This window comes from Balaenoptera borealis (assembly GCF_965194805.1).
Source record: "Balaenoptera borealis genome assembly, chromosome: 1".
Lineage (NCBI taxonomy): Eukaryota > Metazoa > Chordata > Mammalia > Artiodactyla > Balaenopteridae > Balaenoptera > Balaenoptera borealis.
In genome coordinates this window covers 22,897,577-22,918,362 of record NC_138860.1, presented here as the reverse complement: position 1 = coordinate 22,918,362, position 20,786 = coordinate 22,897,577, and the positions used below count along the sequence as shown (strand labels likewise).

The following is a 20,786-nucleotide window of genomic DNA, read 5'->3' as shown; positions in this document are numbered from 1 at the left end:
TATTTGTCTACTCACTTTCATTTCCCTCATTCATTCAATATTTATTGAGCGCCTCCTGCGGGCCAGGTGCCATTCTTGGTGCTGGGAAACAATGGCGAGTGTGCAGCCCCTGCCTCGAGGGAGTGTACGGCTAAGCTGTAGCGATAACAAGGGTTTAGTGAGCACCTACTATGTGCCGGGTGCTGGCCAGGGCACTGCAGATACAGAGGGGAATGAAACAGTTGAGGCCTCTGCCATCAAGTCAACCATAAATAACCTAATTTGAGTGAGAGAAATGAACATGAGGGGACGCAGGCATGATGCAGAGTAAATGGATAGGAGGGTGGTACTACGTAGGTAGATAATATCATCCTGGTTTACATCCTTGATTTGAAAAGATCTTTATATTGAGCAGGCAGAATCCACACTAGACTAACCAGCTTCTATTATTTTTAGTTTTAATATTAGCATCAGTATTAGTATTAAGTAATCCCCATCCCATGTAACCTGCAAACGTCTCCTGGTCCACAAGGCAACCTGAGAAGCGGGTGGCGCTGGATGCTGGGATGGTTCGCACAGCATAGTGGGAAGAGAGCCCAGAATCCGGGGCTGGATACTTTGCTAACTATCTGCTAGGACCTTGGACACATTTCTTAATCTCCATGAGGTCCTTAGGAACCCCTCAGGAACCTCAAACTGTAAAACACAAACCCCACCTTTATAGGGTTCCCAGCTGCTGTCACTTGAGTCTCTATCATTGTGCTCAGCTCAGAGGCAGCTCTCCATGCACGTGGGTCCCCTTCCGTCCCTATAAGAGTGGCCTGGGCTGACAGTCCTGGCTCTCCACAAGCCTGGATCTAAGGGGCTGGGAGCCCCTGAGGTGGGAGAAACAGGGTCTTTGAGGAGCCCTGAAGAGCTCCAAGAGGTCAGGTTCAACAAAGAAGGCAGAACCCTGGTTGCCACCCAGGGTCCCAGTGAGGCGGGAGGAGCAACTGATACCCATTTTGTTTTGGAAACAAAGTAATGAACACATGTAACATAAAGGCAGTGCCAAACTGAACAGAATGCTTGGAACGTAATCAGTTACAGGACGATCACAGCCATCTAACGGGCAGGAGCCCCAGTATGGCCGCCACAGCCCAGCAGACAGAGAGCAGAGTAGCTCTCTATCTGTAGATTCCTGTGACTCCTATGCCCTGTTCCCTCCGGCGCTTTAGGCTCCAGCAGACGCTGCAACAAAACTGAAATGAGGAAGCTTGATCTGCCTCGGTCTCCGCCCAGACTAAAGAGGATCCCAGGCTAACGGGGCAGGAGCCAGGGAAAGCACTGCCCGCATTCTGCTGGCTTTGAGGAGGGGCAACGCCGTCTCTGGGGTCAGGCCCCTCAGCCTACGACTCAGCAGAGGAACTGTGTGCAGCCCCGCAGAGAGGCTGGGCACACTCCAGGGAAGAAAGTGAACCTCCTTGTTAGCCCAAGCTGCCAAATCGCTAAGCCCATGAGGGTTGCCCATGACAGGAAGCAGCCGGAGCAAGCTTTAGTTGCTAGAGAGTTCAGACTTAGGTCAGGGAGACTTGGGCCAATCTGCTGGGCACCTTGGAAAGCTCCAGAGAGGCTTCGGAGACCCTCAGGCTCCTTGCAGATTGAAGCAGGCATTGTCCCAGGACACTCTATCCAGGAAGAGGAGGGAAGCGGTCACCCCGAGCCTGAACCAACCCTTGACTCCAACAAGAATGTGGTAGAATATTCTGAATCCCCTCCAGGGCTGAATTATTCCAGAGGAAGTTACAGCCCTGATGGTTATAGGAGAAGACTCAGGGCGTCTTCTGGACCCCGGGGATGCAGAGGGGAGACGAGGTGGACCCAAGCAGCAACTCCAGAGTGATGCTTAGCCCCAAAATTCTGAATCAGCAGATCTAAGCCCAGGAATCTGCATTGTTAAGAAGCATACCCTCCTCACCGTGATTCTGATGCAGGAGGTCCAAAGACCACACTTCGATAAAGACTTTTCTAGAGGTTTCCTAAGACAGCCAGCAGTTAAGAGCTCAATCTTTGGGATAGGACCTGAGAGGGACTTCTCGCTGTGTCACTATGAGCTGTGACCATGGGAAAATTATCTAACGTCTCAGATGAGGTTTCCTCATTGTTAACATGCTGATAATGATAGCCTTTAGCTCATACACTGAGCAATGCATATCGAGCTCTTTGCTCGAAGAATGGCTCGTTTTTAAATGCTGGATAAATGCAGCTGCTTCCCATGCTGCCCCAGCGTAACCTGAACCCTGAGGCAGCCTTGGAGTCTAACACCCCCACCCTCCTCTTCCTCACCCGGCTACTGGCCACCCGGCCACTTTGGAGACAGTGCTGGGGTACCTGGAGATATCATGGTGTGGTGCAGGTAGCGACAGGAGAGCAAGGTGACAGGTGAGACACCCCAGAGATGAGCCCAAAGAGGAACAGGAAGGAGGAGGAGACATTTTCAGAAAAGACACTGTCTGGGGTATCAAACCACGAGACAGTCTGTTTATAGCTATCTGCTTAGTTAGGATGTTCCGAATAAAGAGGTGAAAAGAGGGGAGGTTCCTGACACAGAATTACAAAGCCAGCATGTTTTATTTAATTAGAATGGTATTACATAATATTAGGAGAATTGTAAGTATAAGCACTTAATGGCCCAACATGCCCATTTGTGAAGCATTGACTGCCACTGGGGGTCTCTGTTGTGGTCCCCAAGAATGCTTTCACACAGACTAGGGGGCAATGAGGCTATGTATCCGGGGCCACAGGTGACCTGAGTGTCTGAGCTGTGGAGTTGCTGGGGGCAGGGAGCCCCATGCATGGAGAAGAAGTCACCAAGTGCACTTCACCAATAATCTCCTAAGAGGGTTTGGCAGAATGTGTGTTCACTGTGTAGCCCAAAGGATGTTCCTGTCAGCCAGCGAGGCCTCCAGCAGGACCTTCTGCCCCTCCCACTCCTTTACACAGAAGCTCTTGCTCCTGAACCAGTTAGGTGGCTGGCAGCATCCTTGACAGGCTGGGACTCCCACCTGCAAAAGCCTGAAATTTTCTCCATTTGCCGCAGGAGTCAAACCCACCAGGAGAGGCAGAAACTCACCAGTAAAGGTAGTAGAAGAAGGAGAGGAGATAGAAGGCCAGCTTACACCAGGCCTCCTTCTGACAGTAACTCAAGGTGTCTGCGTTCATGACCACCGGCGGGTCGTAGGCTAATTCGGAGCTATCTGCCGGACAGTGGAAGTACCTGCAGAGAAAGAGCGCACGGCGTCATCGGCTCTGAGGCTTGGACAGGACATCTGAAGTCGTCTGGGCTGAGTCCCCTGATGCCAGACTTCCAATCCGAGGAGTCTCTGCTAAGCAGCTGTCTGCCTTCTGCCAGAATCACTGCCCAAATTACAGCCCAGGCACTGCTAAAAAGTGGCTCAGCCACTGTCTTCTAGCAGGTAGTAACGCCCAAATACTCAGATCCACCAGTATCAGATCCACCTCACACACAGCTGCTCTGACAGAAGGAAAACGTGTCCCCTGGTGGCACCTGGGAGATACCAGGAAGAGCCTCCTTTCTCCAGGGATGTGGGTTGGTGGGGTGAGGGGGTAGCGGAGGGAGGTCCACGATGTGTATGGACCTGGGTTGCCAGTAGGGGCACAGGCGCGGGTTGATGTCAGTTGCATATCCGCTGCCTAGTGTCGCTGTACCACAACTCTACTATGAACGTTAATTATTTGGATTAAACATTAATTACTTTTGGGTTATCCTCCTCCCAGACCCCCTTTTCAAATCCTGAATACTCTGGGAGGGACATCCTATTCCCACTTGAGTGTGGAGTACTTTACAGGTAATTTTCTTCTTGATGGAAGGACCCAGAACAGCAAACAGAATATTGGCCATCGCGGGGAGAGAGCAGCCCCCGAGGGAAACTGGGTAAACCAAAGAGCAGTGGGAGGAGAGAGGTGAATGCAGACTTCGCCTTCTTCAAAACATCACCGCAGCTCAACGTGAACTGGCCTTGCTCCCGGAAGGAGAGAAACTCTCCCGCTGCGCTGTGTGAGACCTTGGGAAGTGGTCAGGCAGGAGGCAAGTCCTGCCCCTGAGGCCGTCCCCCTGGCCCTCACCAGATCGCTGCCCCCAGGGCCTCAGCCAGGGTCTCATTCAAAGCCGGAGAACAAAGTGCAGCTGAAATCGCTCAGCGGGCTGTTCCTTTTGTCAGTCTGGTAATGGAATCAGGAGGCCGGGTGCAAATTAATGGCTCCTGTGAGGCTCTGGGACAGGCCGTGGTCCTCGAGTGAGAGCGAGGACCAGACGAGTGGTCTGACGGGCTTAATCACATCGGCTTTGAAGAGCATCCCTGTAACGTAGCAACTCACAGAGCTGGTATTTCAGTTCCCTCTTCATCTGCTTCAAAGGATTGCACTGACATTATCTGTCATCCACACTATGCAGAGAGGAAATCGCAAGCCAGATTCAATGACATCTGCCAGCTCACAGCCCTCCAGGCCACTCACCTCTCCTCTGCCCAGGAGCAGATTTCACAACCTATTTGCTTTTGCTGTGCCCTTGTTCCCAGGAGGCCTCATTAAGTGGAGGAAGGGGTGGCAGGGTGGCGGAGTGGCTCAGTGGGCAGAGCCAGGGCCCTGAGGCCCACCCATCACCAGACTGAGATTCCTCAGGTCAACTGTTAACCTCTCTGAGCCTCAACTTTCTCATCTGCAATATGGGACTGAAACTGCCTACTCCAAAGGGCTGTTGTGACAATTGTGTGAGGTGATGGGTCCCCAAAATCTCAAAGAACAGGTACTGAACAAAAGTTCTGCAGTTCTACTTGTATTTAAGCAAACTGGGAGCTAGGGCAGAGGGGGCTTTATCTGCACTAGAAACATCGCTGGGCTGGACCTTTGGAAAGGAGGGGGAAGTGGAAATGAAATAGAGGGGTTTCAAGGACTCTGATTTTTATTTTTTCTTTTCTTCTTCTTCTTTTTTTTTGTGGCCGTACCGCGCAGCATTCAGACCAGGGACTGAACCCGCACCCCCTGCAGTAGAAGCGCTGAGTCTTAACCACTGGACCACCAGGGAAATCAGGACTCTTATTTTTTAAAGGACACTTGCCCTCCTCACTCCTTTTTCTTTCATTTTCTGAGTACTTAACGAATTGCCAGAACTAGGCTAGACCCGGTCAGGGATTCAAAAAAGTAAGACAAGCTCCCTACTGGCAAGGAGACTGCAGTCACTCCCTTCTTTTACACGGAAACGTTCCAAGTGTAAGGACGCGGCTGGCTCTCCCGCCCTCCCTTTTGGAGGAGTGATAGCCCTAAGAAGCAGTGTACCAATCAAAGTTCTGTAAATTAACCACATTTCTGATACCTTGGATCGACAACACACTATTTGAAGGACCTTGGGATAGATTCATTTTAGAAGGAGAAGAGCCAGCCCCTAGGTGACAAGGACACGGCCTGCGATCCATAGAGAGGTGGCCCTGCCATATCCCAGCTGAGTGATTCTGGGCCATGACGTAACCTTTGTGAGTCTCTGTGACCTGTGTGTAAAACAGGGAGAGGCAACCCCAAAGCACCCGTTTGTTGTGGATACCAGAGGAGGTAGGCATGGAAAGTCTCTGAGTGGGTAGGCGATACATTTCAACACCATTATGTTTCTATTTGACTTCTCTCTAAATTCAGATTTTAGTAGGTTACCTTTACATAGAAGGACTTTGTTATGTAACTGAATCATCTTATTTCCTCCCTCAACCTGCGTCCTGCTCTTGGTCACCTCCCAGCCACCCAGCCTAGAGATTCCCTCTCCCTCACCGCCTGCATCCAATTACTGGCCAAGGCATGTCCACTTTACCTCTCCAAACCCTCTCCTTCTCTCTCCATTCCAGCTTCCAACTTCAAGCCTCCAGTCTCTCCACCTGGAATTTCATCAGAACTTCCTAACTGGATTTCGTCCTCAAAATTTCACCCTCCAACCCAGCCTTCCCACGGCTGTCAGGGTCACCTTCCTAAAAATCGGATCAGGCACTGCCATTTTCCTCCTCAAAACTTCTGAGAGGTAGCCCTTTCCTACAGAATAAATTAACTCCAACTTCCTATCAAATCATTTCAGACCCTCCATACCTGATCCCCAGCTGTCAACCCCATCTCTGCTCCCTTCTGTCTGAGAACCCCACATCCAAGCACACTGAGCAATCACTGTTCCCCAGACACACCAGGTGCTTTCTTACATCTGAGCAGGCTAGTCCCTTAACCTCGAATGTGCTTTTCCAGATTCCCCAGCGTCACACTTCCATTTCTCTACACTCCTACCTATGTTCCTTATATATCTGGTAAGAATCGATTTCCCTCTCCCGCTAGGGTATATATTCCTTGGGGGTAACAATTATATTTTGCATTCATCTTGGAATCCCGCATAATGTCTGGCATGTAGTATGTGTTCCATATGTTTGCTAAATGAAGGGGTGAATGTTCTAGATGTGACTAAATACAGGCTCTATTGTATGCTACAATGACAACGATTAAATGTTTGGGGGATGAGGGGAAAGTGTGGTTAACTTATCTGCACATGTGCATTCTTGACTACTTTCGTATTCCCCCTCCCTGCCTCCTATATACCCACACGGTGACTCTCTTTTACCCAAATCACGTGATCTGATGCACAGTCTTAGCAGGGAAGAGATTTAAAATCAGAACAATCCCAGAAAATCCAGCCCATATGGTAGGTAGGCTATTTTTATTCAGATATAATTCATCTGTCAAAAAAATTCACCTTTTAAAAGTATACAATTCAGCAGTTTTTCATATATTCATAGAGTTGTACAACCACCACCAGTATCCAATTTCAGAACATTTTCAACCCTTTCAAAAGAAAACAGTGTAGTCGCACCTCACTCCCTCTCCCTTCCAGCCCCTAGCAATCACCAATCTACTTTCTGTTTCTACAGATTTGCCTATTCTGGACATTGCATATAAATGGTCTTTTGTGACTGGCTTCTTTCACTTGTAATTTTTTCAGGCTTCACCCACGTTGTAGTGTGTATCAATACTTTATTGCTTTTTATTGCCCAAATACTTTATTGCTTTTTATTGCCCAATAAGACTCCATCGAAAGGATATACCACATTGTGTTTATCCATTCATCTTCTGATGAACATTTGGGTTGTTTCTACTCTGCGGCTATTGTGAATAATGCTCTAGCTGCCTTTAACGCTGATCTGTGAGAGTTGAGGCTGTGGTTAGTGGAACCTACAGGAAGGGCCTTCCCTTACTGAATTATTATTGTCTGAGAGCAGCTTGCAAAGAAGGCTTTGAGGAAAGGGTCACCAAGGGAAGGGATGAGAGGAAGGCACTAAGTGGCTGGTCCATCTGGGGGGACATCGTCTCTGGAGGGCAGGCTGACCAAGCAGAAAAGGGGAAGGACAGGGCAGTCCCAAGCAGACTTACCTCCAGAAGTGATAGAAAAGTAGAGGGACATTCAGCCCCAGGGTGAGCCACTCCTGAGCACACAGGAACATGATGCAGAAGAGGCTGTGGATGGAATATTCTGGCAGCACCAGCTGAAGAGGGAGCAGAGACACAGGCCTGCGTTAGAGGGAGGCAAAGTCACTCCTGCATCTACAGCGGCTGACGTCCGCCTGCCTGGACACTTCCTCTGACATGCTGGTGACACAGAGGTCCTCCCCGCAGCATCACAGAGTCACTGCCCCTGGACTGTGACCCGTTTCTGGTAAGTTCTCCTCTTTAAGGTACCGGAGCCATGCTTTATACCCAACCCAAAAAGGACACAGGCCCTCAGCACCCTACTTACCAGAATAGGGCACTTGCTTCAGGGGGTCACCCGTGGATGACCACTGGCAAGAGTGGAAGAGGCCATCCAGCCCCTGTGACGTCTGGCCCAAGGCAGGACCCACTGGCAGAAATACTGATAGGGTTTCTAGTGATTCTATAACTGCCCTGCTCGTGTTCTCCTAGGCCCTGTGTATCGTCCCACAGAAACTCACAAACCTAAAGCAAATATGTATATACAGTTCAAACACAGGAGGGTTGGGAAAAAAGTGAGAAACAGTATTTTTCTTGATGCTGCATGGATCAAGAGGAAACCAAGAGTAAGAACATGTAGTATGATAAAAGAGGGAACGTTTAGCCTCTGGAGGAAGGGGAAAGAAACCAGCCCAGACCAAGAGGGGTCAGATAGTGGAAGGCAACCAGCAGGGAGACTAAGCTCTGTGAGCCCAATCTACCTGCACAGGTGTAAAAAGAGCTTAACATGATTGTGAACCCAGCTCCCAAGGGTGTTTACATCTTAACAGAAATCAAAGTTGTAACAAAAATCAAAGTGACTGTAAAGGAGAAATTTGGTCCCCGGGCCAGTAACAAGGAAACCCCAAAATAGAGATATTAATGTACCATCTTTCCCAATCATATAAGAATAAATATTTAATGAATGAATACTTAATGAATTAGTTAATTCATTAAGTTAATAGTTAATATTTAATGAATTAATAGTTAATATATATATTCATTATGTGTATATACATATTCATATATATATATGGGGGGATAGCCTCTGTGTGTCATTTAGACCAGTGGTCCCCAACCTTTTTGGCACCAGGGACCAGTTTCATGGAAGACAATTTTCCATGGGAGGATGGCTCAGGCGCTAATGCGAGCGATGGGGAGCGATGGGGAGCGGCAGATGAAGCTTCGCTCACTCGCCTGCCGCTCACCTCCTGCTGTGCGGCCCGGTTCCTCACAGGCCGCGGACCAGTACCGGTTTAGACCACGATGAATGCTTCGCTCCATCTAGCAAATTCTAACCATCCTTCAAGGCCCATCTCTAACAGCACTTTCTAACGGAAGCTCGGCCCGTACTACCCCACCTCACCCCACCCCGCCCTGCAGCCCCACAGATGCTTTCCGACCCTCACTCGGGGGGACTGTCCATAACTGTCCACGATGGAGTCATTACCTCCTTTCCTACCTCTCGACACACACGGATCTACCCCACTAGTCTATAAGCCGTCTTGGCCAAACTCTATCCTTTTCTCATCTCCATTTGCAAAGTGCTTTTTTGTACTTAGCAGAGACTGAACAAGTATTTGATAAAATGAATTGAACTGACCAAGTGCATATGTTTGGAGCATGGTTGGCTGGCATTAGGGATGCAGCCTGTGGTCACAAACCAAGATTTCTCTGGGTGGGAAACAAACTGCCTTGAACTCTCCTATTTGGGGAAAGAACATGACTTTGGTCTCATTCATCTCTCACTTTAGTCAGATGAGCTAACCGCCCCAGATGGGAAATACAGTGGGGGGACACATATTTGAAATAAATACATGCAGAGGCACAGGTGTTAAGAAATGCATTTTGTAACTAAGTGGCATCTTCTTCATTCTCAAGTCCAGTGAAGAATGAATTGCATTGACCCGCCTCTTAGAATTCTCAGGCAGTAACCCTGGAATCAACGTACAAGAGCCAGCGGTCCAGAGGCAGTGGCCTCAGTGGGTGAACCAGCACAGCTAGCCCCTGTGAGCCTCAACGAGCTGGTGGGAGGGGGTACGTCCCATCATTTCTCCTCACAGGACCTTGCAGCCATCCTTTCCAACCCCATCTGCGGCCAGCCTAGACACCACCTTACCTCCTCCCGTTCAGAGAGAAAGCCCCCGTTCTCAGCCTGCCAGCCCCAGGGGGTAGTGGCTGTGATCTCTTCTGTGCCTGTCTCTACATTTTTTAATCATTGATTTCAGCCACTCAGGCGGAGGTAATTAACATGTTACGAGACAGCCATCCCAGGCCTGGATCATCCCCGTCTCACAAATCTCTGACTGATTACAGTCTGGGTCTCAGGCCCCTCTATTCAGCACCACTGTTTCTTCTCTCTTCGGGGCTTGATTTATAGCGGAAGCTGCAACCTGCTGAGCAGGGAGGATTTGTCACTGTCACCACACTGAGGAAAACTGATTAAGGGAGGCCAGCTGGGTGCAGAGGTGCCCCACCTGCTGGGGGTGGGATAAAAGCTGCAGAATCCATGCTGCTCTTCGGGGTGGCTTCTCCCCAGCTGTCTCTTCCTATCCCTGAGCAGCAGCCTTGCGGCTGGGAGGGCGAGGGTGCCCTGTACGTGCACACGTTGTTTCTCTCCCGCTTCCCCAGGCAGTCCCTGTCGCGATGGCAGGGGAGACTTACGGATCCTGTTCCTCCTGGACCCAGTGAACCTCGGCCAGGCCATGAGCACCAGCCTTGACCAGCGGGCATTACTGCTGCCCTCCACACACTTCCCGTATCCACCGTCGGGAAGGCGGGGCCAAAGGGCTGTGAGCAGAAACGGCTGGAGCATTTACCAGCCAATGCAAAGCGCTCCAGGCTCTCTCTCTCTCTCTGCCCTCTGACACGGCAAAACGCACTTAGGCTGGAGGGTCCTCCAGCATCCTGAAGCCATAAGTGAGGAGAGGCGCGCTGGGGCAGCCGGTGATGGACACCAAACATGAACAAGAAAGAAACTTGTGGGGTGTTCTTGGGGTTTTTTTGGCTGCCCCGCGGGGCATGCGGGATCTTAGTTCCCCGACCAGGGATCGAACCCGTGCCACCCTGAAATGGAAGCGCAGAATCCTGACCACTGGACCGCGTTCTAAGCTACTGAGATTTGGGAGTTGTTTCTTAACCACAGCGTGATTTAACCCATCCTGTCTGGTACAAAATGAGTAATCAGTGAGAAAAGCAAAGTGGTGATCAGCCCTCTTTATCCTTCCCCTGATCAGCCAGCCCGCCCTTCCTTTCACAAGCACTGGGCACGCTGAGGCAGGGGCTGAATGACCACCAGGCGGGCATAATGCTTATTCATTCGTGTGGGTAGTTGGACTAGTTGTCCCCTCCCAACCCTGCTTATCTCAGTTATATAAAAACCACCCCGGCATCTCCCCGGCCAACCACAGAAACACGGAGGAGAGCCCTGACCGCCCGCCCTCCATCCTGAGTCAGCCCCTCACACTGCAGAACACTGTTTCCTTCATAAGACAAGCTGTTGGAATGGTGCCAATCTCCTTCGTTCATACAACAGAGGAACTCTTTCACACAGGCCACAGTCTACTGAATTCCCGTGTCTTATTATGCCCTGCTTTACAGAGTTATAAATACTAAATAAGTGGTCTCAATACAGGTATTGTGGGGTTGCTGAAAAGACTGCAATTCACTCCAACCAGGGGGGCTCACAGAAGGTTTTGCGATCAAGGCGGAATCAAGGGAACTTGAAAGAATGAGTAAAACCTAATCATGCGGGGAAGCCAGAGGTCAGCGTTCCAGGAAGAGGAACCGTGAGAACAAAAGTAGAGAGGTGACAGTCACCACCTGGGCGGGTTCTGCACAAGGCCACCTAAAACGGCCGCTTACTCTTCATTTAATGGATTAACGCCAGGCCTGATGTGGGTCAAGTTCTGGGTAAATGTTCATCTTATTCCCCTCCTGCTGGGACCCAGCCTTCTCATCCCCTGGTGCTGGAGCCTTTGTGTGTCACCATCATAAACTGAGGGGTGGGGGCCTGTCATGAGAGTATGATGACAACATAGCCTCCTCCCACTATCCCCTGCCCTGATGTACGCAGAATTCCAATGTCAGGTGAAGCTCTCAGCGCACGCTAGCAAAGCTCAGACACTTGTCAGTGAAGACCTCAAAGATTTCACCCACTCCCCCGCTTCTTCCGTCACTTCTAAGAGGATGGATGTGGCATCTGGGAAGGATCGCCTGTCCTGACTTCCGGCCCAGATTCTCGTCCTCAATTTTCATTTCCTGGCAGACATTTCCATCCCGATAGTCCACAACCACCGTGTGCTGAAAACTCACTCTCCTCCCAACACCTGTAACCTTTATCTCCTCAATTTCCGATTTCTGCTAATAATAGCCATCTCTGATTTCTCTGTCTCATCCATTTCCTCACCCGTCTGTTTCCAAATCTTGTCATTTCTTCTTCACAGCCACCTGGATTTGTTTTTCCTTTTTTTTATTTCTACTGCCCCTTACTGGTCTGGGTCCCTGCACATCCTCCCAAGGCGGTGCAGGAACCTTCTAGCAGGTTTCTGTCCCTGGACACTGCTCCCTCTGTCCAACAGAGCAGCTACCTCTTCTCCTCTGTAAGCGCCACATTCAGCTCCGCTCTAAGCTTTCATCCACAACCTTGTTTTCCCGGAAGTTTTATTTTACTTGTATTAAAAATATTTTATTTCTACTTATGCATCATCTCATTCATTCATGTATCCATTCATTCTCCGGCTTTAGCCCCCAGGTGATTTGCTGCTGACTGGTAACCTTTACCTATGATGGGAGAATACTCTAATAATGTATCAATGTCTTATTTCATTGCCGTGGAGGAGAGGGGTATCAGGGGGCCAGAGGAGAAGCTCTTCTAACCCCCAGAGGGAGAGGAAAGAGAGAGGGGATGCTTGGAGTGGAAGCAAAGGATTGAAGCTCCCTGGGGGAGAGCGGGGATTCCCTAAGACTGGGGAGGAGGGGGCGGTGAAGGCGGAGAAGTGGTGGCCAGCACCGTAGTGCTGGAGATGTGCTCCTGACGCCCACCATGCATCCCAAGGGGGGCAGGATTTCTGAGGGGCTGGTATAAGCATGGCTGGGACCAAACACCCTAAAAGTCAAGCCACAGAAGCCTAGGGGTAGGTTCCAGGGCTGAGTGTAGCTTGAAGGGAGTGGCAGCTGTGAGACCCAGAGATTCCACCCATCTCTCAGTGAACCCTGTTGACTCAGACAACAAGCTTTTCTGCTGTGATCACATTGGGCTAAAAATATGAGCCCACTATCTCAAAGTGTTACATAAATTCTTACCAGTTACATAACGATCGACTGTGTGATATTGAGAAAAGCAGCTAACCATGTTGAGCCTTATTTACCTCATCTGTAGATGCCAGCATTTACAACCTACCAGCAAGGGTGCTAGAAGGGACACAGGGTGTCCTCTGACACTGCTCTCAAAGGGGAAGAAGCATCAAAGAAAGGAAGATGCCGTTATCGCGATGAATGTGATCATTGTTACTGTTAACAATCACCTATGAGCTATTTACCATCCTCAGGACTTGTCACTCTTACCCTGAGAGTCAGTGAAATGGCCCAGAACCAAATTTGGTTTCCCGATTCTCCATCCGGTCTCCTCTGACCACCCCTCTGATTAAACCAGGCTTCCAGCTTTGCCAAGTGGAAAGAAAAACCAAGGGCTGTTTAACAGCCTGCCTCTCAAACCCTAAAAACCCCAATCCCCGCCTGTTTTCAAACAATAACCCAGTTCCCTTTGTTGTACTGTCCTGTATTGTTGTATCTGTCCTAAGGTTTATCTGCCCAGGAGCCAGTGAATATGAAAAAGAAGAAAAAGATAATGTCTCTGTCATTTGATTTCCCAGCCCACACCAAACTGGCCCTAAAACAGAGGAGCCCTTCTGGGATAAGCAGGGTGGAGGCAATCTTCTCAGAAATGTCCAGCATGGAGAGCCGTTCTCTATTTGTCCCCAGAGGAACAACTGTGCACGTGGCTCACATCGGGAGGAGACAGCGGGAAGGAAGGACAGGATGGCAGCTTAGGAACCTGGGATTTTGCTAAATGGAAGACTGTGAGAAAAGCATCCAAGCACCATCAGGAAACCTTATTCTGTCTGAGTCCCTTGCTAGAAGGCCACTTTCTCTTTAATTGCTCTGGGTAAAGCTCTCCTAGAGAGGGCGCTGCCTCACAGCGGTCAGGCGAGAGCCTGCACCAGCCTGGGGGTTGGGAGGGCAGGCCAGCCCTCCCAGGGGCAAGGCTTCCCGCAGCCTCTCGTCCCTCCGGCGAAGAGCTGGCACCCCGACCTCAGGTGGCATGGCTAAGCGGGAACACCGGTTGGGCCGACTAGAGTGTTGCCTATTTGATGAGGCCGGTATGCTAAACTGTTTGACCTCCTGGATTTTGCACAGTGTTTATCCAATATGTTAAAGGGGAGAGCGGATGACTGTGGTACGTACTCAACAGAGAATCACCTAGTCTAGAACTGTAATTTAAAAAGTCACCAGAAAATTGGGGGAGGGGAGGGGAGGATAAATTAGGAGTTTGAGATTAACAGATACACACTACTATATATAAAATAAACAACAAGGACCTACTGTATAGCACAGGGAACTATATTCAATATCTTGTCATAATCTATCATGGAAAAAAATATATATATGAATCACTCTGCTGTACACCTGAAACTAACACAACACTGTAAGAAAAAAAAAAAGAAAACAAAAGTCACCATAAATCAGTCTGATGTATGCTGACTGTACGCACACCAGGAACTGTGGACGCGGTTCTGTGCCCTTCGCTGCCAGCACTTCTCCTAAACGCCTGGGCCAAGTATTGCTTCGGCCTTGTCTCGGTCAGGATCAGAGCCTCATGGCTGATCCCAGGAGACTGAGCCAGGCCTCAGGGGAAATCAGCCACCGATCATGTTCCCCACGGGCCTGTTACGCAGAAACACAGGGGCAAGAGGGGGCGATAGCAAGGGAAGGAGATCCTGCCTGAGGGACCCAGGACGTGGAAACAGGAGCATTTTCCTTCCGGCCTGCAGAGGCCGGGAGTTCGGTGAGGGCACAGAGCTGGGGCAGGGAGTCACAGGGTGCTGCTTCCAGCCCCAGGGGGCTTCCTCGGCAGGCCTCCCACTGTCCAACCCCATGGGGCCCTCTGGCTTCTTCCCCCTCTCTCCACCCATCCTCCCTGGGCACGTTTAATCCGCGCTGAGGAAGCTTCTGCGGCTTTCTTGACACCCACAGGGGCTCACTCTGCATGCGGAGAAGGCAACAGAGAGAGGAAAAGGCCCAGGGAGAGAAGGCGGGGGGCAAGCCCATACGCCCGCTGCCCACTGCTCCTGGCCACCTAGAGTGAGGAGGGCCCAGGTCACAGCTCGGCCCAGAGGCCCCTGCTGGGACTTGGCTGTGCACTGACGTGCTGCAGACACCGGCCCAGCCACCGCGGGCGGCTCTGGCTCCCCGGCTCCCTGCCCAGGCTCCCAGGAGCTGCCTCATCCTTCCCGCCCTAGCTGCTCCTCGGGGACCAGCTTCCACTCCGACCGACCCCCATGGGCTCCAGCACCCCTAGTCCCCCTGCCATCTGCCGTGGGCCCTCACCACCAGCTGTGCTGTGTGCCGCGGACACGGAAGGAAAAGTGTGCATGCACAACCTCATGGGGAAGCGGCCCCCTCCAGTCAAATTCACGAAGGGTCTCAGTTTCGCTTCTGGAGGAGAAGTAAACTGGGACAAGAAGTAACAGAACGGGTTTTGCCCGCTGCTCTGCCACCCTGGCACTCCCACTGGCCCCCCTCCTCCAGCCCATGTCTTTAAGCTTCACCATCATCCAGCAGTGATTCCCAAACGTTATGGTACACCTGGGAGTCTTGCTAAAACACAGATGGCTGGGCCCTACACCCAGTTTCAGATTCAGCAGGTCAGTAGGTGGGGCCTAAGAATCTGCCTTTCTAACCAGTTCCCAGGTGAAGCACTGAGAACCTTGTGCCTCCAGGTGAGGTCCCAGGACCGGCATCGCCAGCATCACCCAGGAGCTTGTTGGAAATACAGAATTTAGGCTCCATCCCAGACCGCTGAATCAGAACCTGGTGGGTTTTCACAAGATCCCCAGGTGATTTATATGCACATTAAAGTTTGAGAAATGACCGCTCAGCACTGAATCCCAAAATAGGATCCTGCAGCCACCTGTAGCAGAACTGCCTGGGACACCTGGTATAAAATGCAGATTTCTGGGTGCCATACCCATCTGCTAAGATAAACTCTCTAGCCAGGAACAGGCATTTTTCAGAAGCATCCCAGGTGATTTTGTTAAATATTTGAGCTGAGATTCATAGACCAAACTCATAGGGCAGAGGTTTCCATTCTGAAGACACAGGGTCCCAGGGTCCCAGTGCCCCAGCCGGGCTGTGACAGTCCTGCACTCACAGAGCAATGCTCACTAACTACTGCTCATGGACTTGAGTCTGGGCAGGTAGCACAGGCAGATAAGGGCAGCAGTGTCTGGCTCCTGGCTCGCCAAGCCACCACCATGTGGAAGAACCCCCATGAAGCTCCCTTAGAACCCATGGCCATGGTCTCTGATCTTGAAGGGTTGGCCTTGGCATCTTCCAGGGATGGAGGTCATCTCTCCAGCATCCTTCCACCTCCAGAGCCTCGCAGCCTCTAGTTTCCGCCATCTTCTGCCTGTCCTTGGCCGGTCACCTCTGCCCTTCCCTGTCACAAGCTCCTTCTGCCTGTCTCCGGCCTTCCTTGTGTCTCAGTGGATTTTCTAAACCTGGAAGGTGACTGGTTCATTTTAGGACCAAATCTTTGGGGTTCCAGCCCTGCCCTGCCCTGCCCATACCTCCCAGTCTGCCTTTATCACCATTTTCATGCAGCTTCAAGACACACTTGAATTTCAAAAGCCTCTCTGCCAGCTTCCTCACATACTTGTAAAATTACTGAACTAAGAGCCCACTCAGGGAGGAGGTGAGAATAAAAGCACTCTCTCAAGCAATGCCATATTTTTGAAAGGGACAAAATTCTCCTACAACTAGCTGGCAATTCAAAGACATCTTAAGTTAACACTTGTAGCTACCCACTCCTTTCTTCCTTTCTCTAAGCCAGGGATGAGGGAAGTAGGAATTGTCATGTTCAGAATACAGGAAGTGATTAGGCAAAAGTTCAGATTGTTTGAGAGGAGAAAGACTAACAGAAGGGAAAGTTCTAGGATGAGAAGGGCAGAGGGACAAGTGATTAACAAGCTTTCCAGTGCCGAAGAGCCCCACTTATGCACTCAGTCAGCAAATATTTATTATAAGCCCTTACTAGGCAGTGAATGCAAAGTAGCCTAGCTGGGGGAGACTGCCACGTAAATGAGCACGGAAACCATGGCTTCTACAGCACAACAACATGGGAGCCGACGTACAGAGGTAGATTCAAGCAACACGAAGCAGGGAGAAAGGAAAGAAGAAACCATCCCCTCTGAATGAGGAAATGAAGGAGGCTTCCTTGGAGGAGAATGACCTCTGAGTTGAGATTTAGAGGATAAGCTGTATGGGGGAAAGCAGAATACCCAAGCTGGGGGCCTCCCCAAGGACACTCGGCATTCATCCTTCACGGAGGTGTTTGAGATAGTCACTTTTTTCCTCATGTCCTAGAAAAACACCGCTTCCAAATCTTCCACAGAAATGACCTTGAGATCAAAAATCCCTTCTACCAGCCTCTTCTTAAGCCTGTCAGGTTTCCAGAGAACAGTCATGACGATTTCACCTGACCAGGGAAGACCACAGTGACACGAAGGAGGCCAAGGCCAGAAACAAGTCATCTCCTGCCCAAGTGGAAAGCTCTATGCACAGTGGATGATAATTAGTCTCGACATTGGACTCACATGCATAGAGTTCACCAGTGAATTTAGGCACAGCTGCTAGCCCTGCCCTCCCCTCTCCAGCCCATCCCACCCACACCACCCTCCCAGCCCAACTTGAAGGGAAAGAGCCCAACTCTTGTAGGGAAAAAAGGGTCCCAAAACCCCAGGGCCACACCTTCCTAGCTCCCTGCCCTCCTAGAGTGGTGTTTTCCATGTAAGGCTTCTGTTGCCACATCATTTATGTAAGAGGCACCTGCTGTTTTCAGCAAAGGGAGTTTCTCTCATTGCCTCACAGATCTTCCCTTATTAGAGCAAACTGAGCAGCAGCCTGGGTCTTGAGCATCACCATACCAGGATAAAAACAGATGATTATCCTACTTAACAGCTATTAAGTGGTGTTAATTACCTGTTACTTTCAGCAAGTTAGAGAAAATTTACTCAAAACAAGCAAAAATGGGTAAATTTAATGAGAGAACAAGTATTGGCATCTGGGGAAGGAGAGCAAATTGTCATCATCACTATCAATTAATATTTACTGAGGGAGTGGCATCAAGATGATGGAGTAGAAAGACCCTGAGCTCACCTCCTCCCATGGGCGTGCCAAAATTGCAACTCCTAAAGAGCAACTCTCTGTGAGAACAACCTGACGACTAGCAGAAAAGATTTTCCACAACCAAAGATATAAAGAAGGGGCCATAACAAGATGGGTAGGAGGAGCAGAGACATGATATAGTCAGGACCCAGGACCCACACCCTCAGGTTGGAAACCCACAAACAAGAAGAATATCACAACCAAAAAGCTTGTCCCCAAGGAGCGAGAAGTCCAAGGCCCATATCAGGCTTCCCAGCCCAGGAGTCCCGCACTGGGAAGACAAGTCCCTAGAACATCTGGCTTTGAAAGTAAGCCAGGCATGCGTTCAGAAAAGCCAGAGGACTATAGGAAACAGAAACTCCACTCTTAAAGGGCATGTGCAAAACCTCACATGCTCCAAGTTCCAGAATAGAGGCAGTAATTTGAAAGACACCTGGGTCAGACCCACTTGCTGATCTTAGAGAGTCTCCTAGAAAGGCAGGAGGTAACTGGGATTTCCCCTGAGGATGGAGACACTGGCAGCAGCTATTTTGGGGATCTTGTTCTACTACATTGGTGCCAGCACTGGCAAGCACCATTTTGGAATCCTCCCTCTAGCCTATTAGCTCTGGGGGTTTGTCCTACCTACTAGTGGACCTGAGCAGTCATGCACAACCTGGCCACACGGCCAGCCAGGTCGGGGGCCACTCCCACCTATCAGCATGCCCATGGCAGTCAGCCTGCCACAACAGAAGGGTGCATGCAGCCTACATAGGGCAATACCCCTGGAGCTTCTAGATCTGGTGGCCAGAGGGGAGCATGTGATGGGCCCCATAGGACATCTCCTACATAAGGCAACATCTCCAAGATTGGGAGACATAGGAATACATAGAAATACACACAGAGAATTAGGCAAAATGAGGAGACAAAAGAGTATGTTCCAAATGAAGGAATAAGACAAAACCTCAGAAAAAGAATTAAATGAAGTGGAGATAAGCAATCTATCCAGTAAAGAGTTCAAGGTCATGATTATAAAGATGCTCACTGAACTTGGGAGAAGAATGGATGAAGACAGTGAGAATTTCAACAAAGAGTTAGAAAATATTTAAGAAAAACAGCCAATCAGATCTGAAGAATACAATAACTGAAATGAAAAATACATTAGAAGGAACCAAAAGTAGATTAGAAAACACAAAGGAACAGATCATTGATCTGGAAGACAGATTAGTTGAAATCCCACAAGCTGAACAGAAAAAAAGAAAAAAGAATTTAAAAAAATGAGGATAGCTTAAGAGACCTCTGGGACAACATCAAGCATACTGACATTCACATTATAGGGGTCCCAGAAGAAGAAGAAGAGAGAGAGAGGGAGGGACAGAAAACCTATTTAAAGAAATAATAGCAGAAAACTTCCAAACCTGGGAAAGGAAACAGACATCCAGGTACAGGAATCACAGAGAGTCCCAAACAAGATGAACCCCAAAAGGTCTACACCAAGAAACATTGTAATTAAAATGGCAAAAATTAAAGATAAAGATAGAATCTTAAAGGCAACAAGAGAAATGCAACTAGCTACATACAAGGAAACTCCCATAAGACTATCAGCTGTCTTTTCAGCAGAAACTTGGCAAGCCAGAAGGGAGTGGCACAATATGTTCAAAGTGATGTAAGGGAAAAACCTACAACTAAGAATACTCTACCAGGCAAGGCGTTCATTTGGATTTAAGAGAGAGAAGCAAAGCTAAAAGCATTCATCACACCAAACCAGCCTTACAAGAAATGTTAAAGGGACTTCTCTAAGTGGAAAAAAAAAGGGGGCACAACCAGAAATAAGAAAATTATGAAAAATAATCTTACTGGTAAAAGCAAACACAAAATAAAGGTAGTGAATCACCACTTATAAAGCTAGTGGGAAGGTTAAAAGACAAAAGTAGTAAAATCATCTATATCTACAATAAGTAGTTAAGGGATATACAAAACAATGGGATGTAAAATATGATGTCAAAAATATTAAACATGGGATGTAGGAGTAAAATGCAGGGTAGTTAGAATGCACTCCAACTTAAACGACCATCGAATTGTTATATATATGAACCTCACAGTAATGAAAAACCAAAAACCTAAAATAGACACACAAAAAATAAAGAGAAAGGAATCTAAACATAACACTGAGAAGTCATAAAATTGTAAGGGAAGAAAGAAAGAGGAAAAAAGGAACAGAGAAGAATTACCAAAAAAGAAAAGAAAAGAAAGTAATTAACAAAATGGCAATAAGTACATACTTATCAATAATTACTTTATATGTAAATGGACTAAATGCTCCAATCAAAAGACAAAGGGCAGCTGAATGGATTAAAAAATCAAGACCCATATATCTGATAACTACAAGAGACTCACTTCAGATCTAAAGATACACACACACACACAGTGAAAGTGAGGTGATGGACAAGATATTCCATGCAAATGAAAACAAAAAAAGAGCTGGATTAGCAATACTTACATCAGACAAAATAGACTTTAAAACAAAGACTGTAACAAGAAAAAAAAGGCATTTTACATAATGATAAAGGGATCAATCCAACAAGATATTACACTTGTAAATATTTATGCACCCAGCATAGGAGCACCTAAATACATAAATCAAATATTAACAAACATAAAAGTAGAAAATAACAGTTATACAATAATAGCAGGGGATGTTAACACCTCACTTACTTCAATGGACAGATCATGCAGAAAGAAAATCAATAAGGTTACATAGGCCTTAAATGATACATTAGGTTAGATGGACTTAATAAATATACACAAACATTCCATCTGAAAACTGCAGAATACACATTATTTTCAAGTGCACATGTAAC

The 20,786-nt window shown here is 48.7% G+C and overlaps 1 protein-coding gene across 10 annotated transcripts in view; it reads right to left on the bottom strand.

The window, feature by feature from the left end:
- CNIH3 (cornichon family AMPA receptor auxiliary protein 3) overlaps nt 1-20,786 on the bottom strand; it is a 271,670-nt gene that overhangs the window by 6,946 nt on the left and 243,938 nt on the right. For 7 of the 10 annotated variants that reach the window (XM_082349981.1, XM_082349983.1, XM_082349979.1 and 4 more), the window contains one exon: nt 6,671-7,563. In XM_082349981.1, coding sequence (XP_082206107.1) covers nt 7,258-7,563 — 306 coding nt within the window. In that variant the 3' untranslated portion in view covers nt 6,671-7,257. Of the gene's footprint in view, nt 1-3,091; nt 3,236-6,670; nt 7,564-20,786 lie in introns of those variants that run through there. The other 3 variants (XM_082349976.1, XM_082349984.1, XM_082349977.1) reach the window with 1 other exon arrangement.